The 9,732-nt window shown below is 42.6% G+C and overlaps 1 protein-coding gene across 1 annotated transcript; it reads right to left on the bottom strand.

Moving 5' to 3' along the window:
* Positions 1-1,754: 1,754 nt before the first annotated feature.
* DDX59 (DEAD-box helicase 59) lies at positions 1,755-9,365 on the bottom strand. Its single transcript, XM_030953825.1, has 8 exons — positions 9,067-9,365; positions 7,217-8,040; positions 5,890-6,057; positions 5,261-5,350; positions 4,626-4,877; positions 4,310-4,462; positions 3,697-3,825; positions 1,755-2,070 (listed from the first exon to the last, which is right to left on the bottom strand). Exons 2-8 carry the CDS (start codon positions 8,027-8,029, stop codon positions 1,807-1,809), a joined length of 1,869 nt encoding a protein of 622 aa, XP_030809685.1. The 5' UTR covers positions 8,030-8,040; positions 9,067-9,365; the 3' UTR covers positions 1,755-1,806.
* Between the last annotated feature and the right edge of the window lie 367 nt (positions 9,366-9,732).

Genomic DNA, 9,732 nt, shown 5'->3' with positions numbered 1-9,732 from the left:
GGGGCGCAGAGCGGTGACCGAGCACAGCCCCGGTGCCCCGGGTGTGAGGGCTGGGGCGCAGAGCGGTGACCGAGCACAGCCCCGGTGCCCCGGGTGTGAGGGCTGGGGCGCAGAGCGGTGACCGAGCACAGCCCCGGTGCCCCGGGTGTGAGGGCTGGGGCGCAGAGCGGTGACCGAGCACAGCCCCGGTGCCCCGGGTGTGAGGGCTGGGCGGGAGCGGTGACCGAGCACAGCCCCGGTGCCCCGGGTGTGAGGGCTGGGGCGCAGAGCGGTGACCGAGCACAGCCCCGGTGCCCCGGGTGTGAGGGCTGGGGCGCAGAGCGGTGACCGAGCACAGCCCCGGTGCCCCGGGTGTGAGGGCTGGGGCGCAGAGCGGTGACCGAGCACAGCCCGGGTGCAGGGCTGGGGCGCAGGCGGTGACCGAGCACAGCCGGTGCCCCGGGTGTGAGGGCTGGGGCGCAGAGCGGTGACCGAGCACAGCCCCGGTGCCCCGGGTGTGAGGGCTGGGGCGCAGAGCGGTGACCGACAGCCCCGGTGCCCCGGGTGTGAGGGCGGGGGCGAGCGGTGACCGAGCACAGCCCCGGCGGCCAGGTGTGAGGGCTGGGGCGCAGAGCGGTGACCGAGCACAGCCCCGGTCCGGGTGTGAGGGGGGCCGGCGATGACCGAGCACAGCCCCGGTGCCCCGGGAGCGCTGCGAGCCCACCCGGATCCCAGCCAGGGCCACCCGATCCGAACGGGCAGCCTCACACTGGGTACCACGCCTACACCGCACTGCCGTGTATAGCCAAAGAACCAGTGAAAAGGGGAGAAAAAATGGTGCGAAAGGAATTAAAATACATGATGGCTGTGACACTTAGGTAATGGTGGCACTCCAAGCAGCACCAGGGGAAGAAATAAAAACAGCCTTGGAATCAATGGATATATATGCCCATGAAAGACACACTGATAATAAAATATATATTATATGAAACCATCTAAACCCAGTAACAATGAGAAAGCTTGCTACAAGATAACTGAACCAGGTTGCTGATACAATTTTCCCTTTACACAACCTGTACTTGCACTTAGTTCCTGGGGCAAACGTGGTGTAGAACTGTTGTTTGATTTCATGATTGTTGAACACAATTTGTAGGATTTTGGTACAGCAGGGGTGCCCGTGCTTCTGAACATACCAATTCCTAAATTAGTTTGCAGGAGAGTTACACAAAAACATTTTATAGCCAGGAGTGGATTATTTCAAATGAGACAGAAAAAATTAATGAATTCCATCTCTACAGAAGACATCATTTTGATTAAATAATATCAAAATTATAGTTGTATCTTATTTCTCTTCCATAAAGTTACACTAATAACAAACTATTTCTGGTATTGCAAAGTCCTTCAACAGAACTTGCAGCTGGTACACAGGCACTAATAGAGAAACCAAGTTTTCAGTATGTTTACAAACAAAACTTACATATATAAGAAACCCCAAGAGAGCATATTGAAGACTCGGAGAAACATTCCCCGTGGAAGATTGTACTTTAGCTAACAGGAAGGGATTTTCAGAGGCTAATCTGCCATTAATTTTTCTTTTCTTGCCAGCAAGACCAAGGACTACTGGTTTTGAAAAAGGGTTCCAGAATACTTTTACTAGGTAGTATAGTAATTCAAGCACACAATAGCCAGTATTTCAAAATAAAGATGAGATAAAAAGGAAACTTCTTAAAAAACTGTAAAAATTTCTTTTTAAAATGCAATATACAAGGCAACACTTCATATTTATTTTAATCATACTTTTATTGTAATTACATAAATATGCCTTTATTACCTCTGAGAATTATTTTTGTTGTGTTTTTTAATAATGTCCATGATATTATCTCCTGTTACGAGGTTATTATGTAACTGTTTAAGTCTCTGTTGTTCCCTTCTCTTCTGGTCATGCAGATATGGGGAATTAAGCAGCTGTGGGGGAAGAATGGTGCCTGTGGGTTTCACTCTCTTCACAACATCCCAAAAGAGCTTCTTGCTGTTGTTATTGATAAAAGTAATTGCAGTTCCATTGTGACCCAATCTCCCTGCTCTTCCAACCTGAAAAAGCATAAATTCATTTTAAGTTAGCAATATTACATGGAAGTCCTTCCAATTGTCTCAGAAATTTATTTTTTTGTTACAGAAAAAAAGTAAACCTAAGTGACAGGACCAAATCTCTCTCATCCTCTAAGCACAAAGGTACTTAAAACAAGCTTCCTGAATTCAGGATGTGTAGGTCTGAAGCTATAGCTGAAATACATTTAAAATTATGACTTGTATACAGGACATACCAGAAGTCTGATATTGATACTGAGATACGAGGCAAAGGCTTACAGTAAATCTGATCCAAACGAAGGTTTTAAAAAATACTAGAGATGCCAAATACTTTTGCTTCATATCAAGCACAATATGTGCCAGCATGGCCACAAAATTGCCCTTTACTTTCAATGTCCTAGTAACTTGAAATTATTTACCAATATTATCTAAAATGCTTGAAAAATTAGAATAGAATCTACAACGACTCCCTATTCAGAAACAGCTAACATGGTAATATTGGTATCGTTTTGATGCTAGGGAAGACCATTTTTATTTACTTAATACATGCTTGAAACTTTAGCAGAAAGATATTTAAAAACAAGAGGGAAATTTTGCAGTTAATAACACAGGCTACTTGAGGAATTCATGACAGTGGATAACTTCCAGAGGTCCTCCTCATCTGTTTGGAACCAGGTTTACTTCAAAGTCAGATCAGCTCCCTCAAGGCCTTGTTTCCAGTGTCCGAAGCACAGAGGATTTTCAGGCAGTGATGGGACCTTTCTCCCTGCTATGAGGCCACAATTTCCCTTGCAGAAAGCTACAACTGTTGGCTCTTGTCCTTTCCCTGGGCATCCTCAAGGCCAGTCTGGCTCTGTCTCCTCTGTAATCACCCGAATGGAAGACAGCAATTAAGTCTCCAGAGCAGCCCAAACAAGCCCAGTTGCCTGAGCCTGTCCTGAAGGGTCACGTGTGCCACCCCCTGACTTCACCTGGATTCCCTCCAGTTTGCTGCCCTTTCCCACAGCTGATGTTCCCAGAACTGCACACAGTAGCACTGTGTCTTCCTCGTGCCACAAAGAGGACAAGAATGAGATCTCTTGATGTGCCAGCTACAGTAGGGCTGGGGACTGTGCACATAAACGCACACACATGTGAAACTCACAGGTCATCTCTTCTAAAGCAGGAAATCCACACAAAAAATATCTTGACTAGAAAGAGGGGAAGAAATCAAGTTCATGACTGCTGTCCTGACTATTAATGCATATCCCACATTGCAGATGAGCTGCACCTACAAGAGGGGCATTTGGCCTTTCTTCACACAACTAAAAAATGGCAAAGTTTGCTTTCTACAGACACAAAATGATATAAGAGTACAAAACAGGAAGAAGTACACTGCAAAAATAAGTAATTTAAAGACATTCTTCTAGGTTTTAGTAACTTATATAGGAGATAATAGGAACAGTATTCTAGATTTGAGTAATTTACAGAAGAGACCTACAGAAGAGATATCCAGCACCATTTTTTCCTTTCCTATAAAACTAACTCTGAAGAGGAAAATTATCTTTCTGTTTACATTTACATTTCCACAGGTGGATGTCATATTTCAATATACTTTCCAAATAAGGCATTAGCTATTTATTTACTTACCTGGTGTACATATTCATCCATACTTGAAGGCATATCAAAATTCACCACCAGTTTGACATTGACAAGGTCAAGCCCTCGTCCAAGGACTCCAGTACTTACTATAACTTCATACTTCTCTTGAAGTAATCCCTGGCAAGGAAGGAACAACCCACAATTAATTCTTCTTTCCTTATTTGTATTTTGAACCTCTCCAAGCATGGGTTAACATGTAGTTATTTGGTGTAAGATCACACCCAGTGGGATTATTCTATTGTAGAAGAGAGAATGGCTCCCTGTATTCCTGATTTAAACAGGAATATAATTCAGAGAGATAATCAAAGAGAGAACCAACCCACAATTTTAATTGCAAACATTATTTGAAATGGGAATTTAAATAAGCATGTAATTGTAACTGATAATCTGAGAAACAGTCTCTCTATTTATCTACATTTAAAATAGGATTATTATCTACAGTTTTGCTTAGTCCTGTCTGTCTCTCATCTCCCCCAGCAAAACCTCAGGTATTACTGGAGAAAAGCAGTCCATTATGACTTCAGTCATCCAAATGAAGCCACATTTAAAAAAAAGGCCATTCGAAATTTACCAAACACCCTGAACTTGAGAAGGCACAAACCTGTAATATGTCTGTTCTTTCCCCCTGAGACTTTTCAGAATGCATGGCTGTGCACTGCAATCCTGTAATCTTATGAACAGCATCACTCAAGAGATCTGCTCCTAGTTTACAGTCCACGAACACCAACACTGGAGGCTTGAAGAGCTTGTTATCCTGTAAAATTAAAGTGCTTATTTAAAAATGGATTACAACAACTGGCTGTTCATCGTCAGCATGGATTCAATTTGTCCTGATCATGAGATGAGAACCTGACAGAGATTTGGAAAGATATGAATAATTTTATAAATTGCCTTTACAAGAAAAATATTAAACTTACATTTAGTATTTCAAACAGCTTTTTCTTTTTAGATGGTTCTTCTACCCACAAGATAATTTGCCGAACATTGGAACACGGCAGATTCTTGTCTCCAATTGTTATTCTGACAAAATTGTGCAGAAGCTGATTTGCCAAGTGCTCAATGCCCACTGGAATCGTGGCTGACACCAGTATGGTTTGATGGTCATGAGAGATGTCTTCCAAAATATCCAACACTTGCTGCTGGAAACCCATTTTTAGCATGGTATCCACCTAAATGAAAAATATCACATTTGTACCACATTTTTTTCCATGAACAGCAGGATCCCAAACTTAAATTGACAGAAGAACCATAATGTAACATGTAACAATCCAAATGCAGGAGCATTTACAGTCAGAAGAAAAGCTAAGTGAGAAAATTAAAAACAAAAGGTTCAGATTGGCTCAACAGTATTATCCTGTACGTAACTCTTTACAGCAATAGAACATTTGTTGCTTAAACACATTTCAAATTGTGTCAAAAAATAAAACTGTCTCTTAATAAATATATTCTATTTTTATATCAAGCACTCTGTATGTTTAGTAAGTGAGATTAGCCACTCACATTACTCTGCCAGGACCCCTGTGTAGGTAATAGAGCTCTGATAAATACTTACTTCATCCACCACTATAATTTTTATGCCATGCAGTTGAACAGAACTTTGCTTTAAAATCTCAAGAAGTCTTCCAGGTGTTGCTATTATCACCTGAAAAAAAAAAAAAGCAGGAGGAAAAAAACCCACAGGAGTAAGAAATTCCACAAAAGGACAGAGGACCATCCTAGCAAAACCATTAAATTCTATCACATACATAACAATGGCAGTAATGAATGGAATTACTTGCATTCAAATAAGTAATAAAACTTCTAGAAAACTTACAAATTATGAAGCCCTAAGAGGAAATGGACCTATCAAAACTTTAATGGAGGTGTCTAAGTTACAAGCAATAAAATCCGCATGAAAAACAAACTACTTTTTCCTTTCAATTACAACTCCTTGTGTAAAATACTGGCATATTTCAGTCTTTGAAAGCAGCAATATCACAATGAAACTTATTAGATGTTTAACCAGAAGTGAAAAAGTTTTTTAAAAATTGTGTAACTAAAATTTTCAGGAGGTAACAAATGTTTCAGTAGTTCAGGCTTGGGAGAAAGACATCTCTGTATGTTCATAGGTGTCACCAGTAACATTTTTGTTTCCTGTGAATGTGATGGCAGCGTGGCTCTGGACTCTGGGTCAGAGCTCACCTTGACACTCTGCCTGAGGCGGTGCAGCTGCGGGGGCAGGGGCAAACCTCCCACCAGCAGAGCTGTCCTCATGTTGGGTAACCCGACCATCAGCTCCTTGGCCTGGCGCTCGATCTGAATTGCCAACTCCCTCGTCGGTGCCAAAATAAGGGCACATGGAGTTTCTGTCTAAAAAGGAGAGGAAAAAATCTGATTAATTTGGAATTGCTTTATTATTTAGATAAAAAGCTTTCAAATTTCCCAATCTTTTACATTAAAAATGAGAATTATTTTAAGCAGCAAAATAAAATTACTTCTCAATATATACATTAACTTGTACAGTGACCTGAAGATGAAGCATGGAAAAGATTGTGTACAAGATGCATTTTTCATTGAGACCCCAATTTTGCACATATTGCTATAAATATGTATCTGTCTTGCAGACTTTAATGATAATCAGACAGAGGACCTACTGGAGTGTATACACATTTTCTAACCTACTTCTACATAATGCTTTTGTTCTTAAACTAGAGTTTAGGAGTTGCTAAAGTACTTCAAAAAATAAAAGAGTTACTTAAATAATCTTTCAATTATTCATTTGAAAAAAGTTATACACGTTTGTGTGTATACACATTCTGTAAAGGTACCTAAACAGTGCAAAGCACCACTAAAATCAGGTCCTGAATTCTCTAATATATTTTTATGCATCCCTTTTTGAATAAAACTTGTAAAGCAGGAAACAGTTCTGAATCACACACAAGGTACAGAATACTATTTGCCGTTGCTTCTAATCATACGTTCACGTCCTTACAAAGCAGAAGTTCTCTTAATTCTTTTTCCCACAGTATATAAGTGAAGATTATGTAACTAGAAGATTTCAGAAATTTTTTTACCCCAAATTCCTGTAATTATTTGACAGCCAACCAAATATATTGCAAGAGAAATTACTCTGTGAAGTTATACAAATTCCAACAAATCTCTTTGAGCCATTTGATACATGAAGATACAGGAAGAACTTAAGAGAGGGCCTGGAATTATTTTCAGTTTCTATTTTAAGTCATTTAGGAAGTCTACCACAGAACTTAATTAACTTTCTCAACAAGCAGGAACTGTGTAATAGGTAATATTGATAGAGCTGCTTCATCTCCTGGCCAAAGTGAAAAAACGTTCAATTTAATTAAAAATAATTAGCACCTCCCCCCTCCAAAAACCAAATGATTGACCAAGCAAAAGTCCAATAAATCAGTGAATGTTAATGAAAAACACTGCAATCACATTCTCCATTACACTGGGAATCCAACAGACAAAGCTGCAAACTGCTTTCTCTAACTATCTGAAGTTTCATTACCTCTTTCAAAACTTTCATAATAACAGGAAGCAGGAAAGCTGCTGTTTTTCCAGAGCCTGTGTCAGCACTAGCCAGAATATCCCTCCCTAACAGTCCAACAGGGATCATTTGCATTTGGATGGGAGTTGGGACTTCATAGCCAGAATTCTTTAAATTATTGTTTAAAGTTTCAGGAAAACCACAGTGTTCAAACTCTACAATAGGCCTTGGAACTTGCTGGCCCTGGACAGCAATACCCAGCTGGAGTTTAAGGTTCTCAACCTGCTCCTCTTGCAAACCTAAAATAAAGGAATGATCTTTGTAGAAATAAGGTGTATTGAGCAGGTGAGCTTCTGCTTGACAATCTGTGGCTTGATCAGAAGTTAGCTGCTTTTCCTTTGCTTGAGTTTGTAGAAGGTGCTTGGCTTTACATTCCAAACTGCAAACATCTTCATCTGTTTCATCGCAGATGTACTCCCCGTAGCGGCCACACACAACACACACGGGTTCTCCAGGCTCTGCCCAGCGCTGGGATTTGCTGAAGGATTTGATGAGTTCTTCCGAAGAGCCATCATCCTCAGTATTTTGGCTGTCCTTTGCCAATGGTGTATTAGTAACACCAAAGTCTGCAGCTGCAGGTTCTGTGTGTTCTTGTACAATTTCACTTGAATTGTCTGTTGAAGTAGAAGTTTCTGTTCCAACTGACTTACAGTCCTGGAACTCTGTGGTCTCCCCTAGTGAAGATTCTCCAGAAGACAGTTTACTTTTCTTAGCTGTACAACTTTTGTCTTCATCAGCAGTCCTCTTGACTTTAACAGATCGTGGTAAAAACATGCTTCAGTACACTAGAAAAGAAAACGGTTACAGTTGTTAGAAACTATACTATTGAAAAAGGTACGTTCTACTGTTACCACCAAAAAAAAAAAAAATCTAGCAAATATTGGCAAACACAGAAAACAACTCTCAATCCCTGAAAAGATCTAGAATACGCCTTATTTAAACATTATCTTGATCGTAACAATGTTGATGCAAATGTGAAAAAGAATTTTAAAGTAACAGTGGAAGTATGGAACAATATAGAGAATACGGTTAATTCAGGATGAGGCCTTTGCAGCCCAGTAAAGACTTCACTTTTCACTGTGTGGAAATTTATCCATTTTGCAAGTCAGTCATATTTTAATCCTTGGAGAGTTCACCTATTTCTAAGATGAAACCACAGATGGAAACATTCTTCTAAGGTATGGAAAAAACCCAACCAACCTAAACCAAATAAAACTATCTGTTTTGGAAAGGATGTCAAATTCAATACAGGATCCATCCAAGATCACTCTTTTAGTTGCTCTTTTATAGTCCACTTAAAATTAAGTGCAAACTTTTGAGGTTTGTTTAGAGTCCAGCTCTGCTTGTTCACAGCATCCAGAAACAAGCAAAGACCCACACCATCCATGTGCCAAATATACACTGTAATGCAAGACATATTGTTGAAACATAAACATATTTTATATTTTGAAACTTTCAGTATTTGTCTCCAAAAGCATCAGATATGATCACCAATCGCTTGCTATCACACAATCAGTAAAAAAGTACACAAAACACGGCAATTTTATTCTAAGTAAATTGTACTGTGCCTCCCAGTCTCTATGAATTTTTTCTTACACTATTTTTTTCAAACACACCAAGCTATGTCAGCGTGCACAGACAGCTGTGTTTGTGTAACCGGGAGCAGTCCGAGGACGCGGCAGCAGCGCCGGCCCGCAGAGCTCCGCGGGCGGACCGCGGCTGCCGGGACCGCAGCTCCGCCGCGCTCCCGGACCAGAATTCAAATATCACCATTGAATTTTCGCGCCCAATGGGAATCTCCCACAACGAACCTCTCTGCACGCTCAGCAGCCTCTCGAGCGAGGGCAGCGCTCACGCAGAGTGCAGGGCTGGCGGACGCTGCTCGGGACGGGCCCGCAGGGACGCCGGGCAGCACGACGGCCTCTCCCAGCCCTGTTCTCCGGCAAGAGCCACCCACCCCACGGGAGAACAGAGCGGCGCGAGGCCTGTTCTGCCCGACAGCCGTGCCCGCTGCCGCAGGCGGAGTGCGGCCCCGGCCCCCCCGGCTCAAGAACCGCTGCCGCGGGGCCGCCACCGCCTCCCGCACAAAATGGCGGCGGCCGCACGGGGCCGCTCCCGCCCACAGCTCCCGGCGGGCAGGGCAGCGGCGCGGGCGGGTCCCGCGGCCGCGCCGGCCGGGCCTGCGCGCTCCGCCGGGTAGGGGCGGGCCGTGGCTACCGGACTCGGCCTGCGTTGGGGCCCGCAGGCGGGGTTGTTACTCTCTGAAATTGCATTCGTTGCCCAGTGTGGAGCGAGGCAATACTTATACATCGAGAGAGACATTGATTATTTATCTCAGAGTTGCGCAAGCCTGGTTGCGCGGTAGTACTCCACAAACCAAGCGCGGCAATTATCAAGTATCAATACTTTTTACTATTTATACATGCTAGCTGACAAAGAAATTCGTGTTCTTTGGCTACAAGTTACACGGTTCTCTT

The sequence above is a fragment of the Camarhynchus parvulus genome, chromosome 8 (assembly GCF_901933205.1).
Source record: "Camarhynchus parvulus chromosome 8, STF_HiC, whole genome shotgun sequence".
Taxonomy (NCBI): Eukaryota; Metazoa; Chordata; class Aves; order Passeriformes; family Thraupidae; genus Camarhynchus; species Camarhynchus parvulus.
This window is presented reverse-complemented; position numbering and strand designations above follow the sequence as displayed.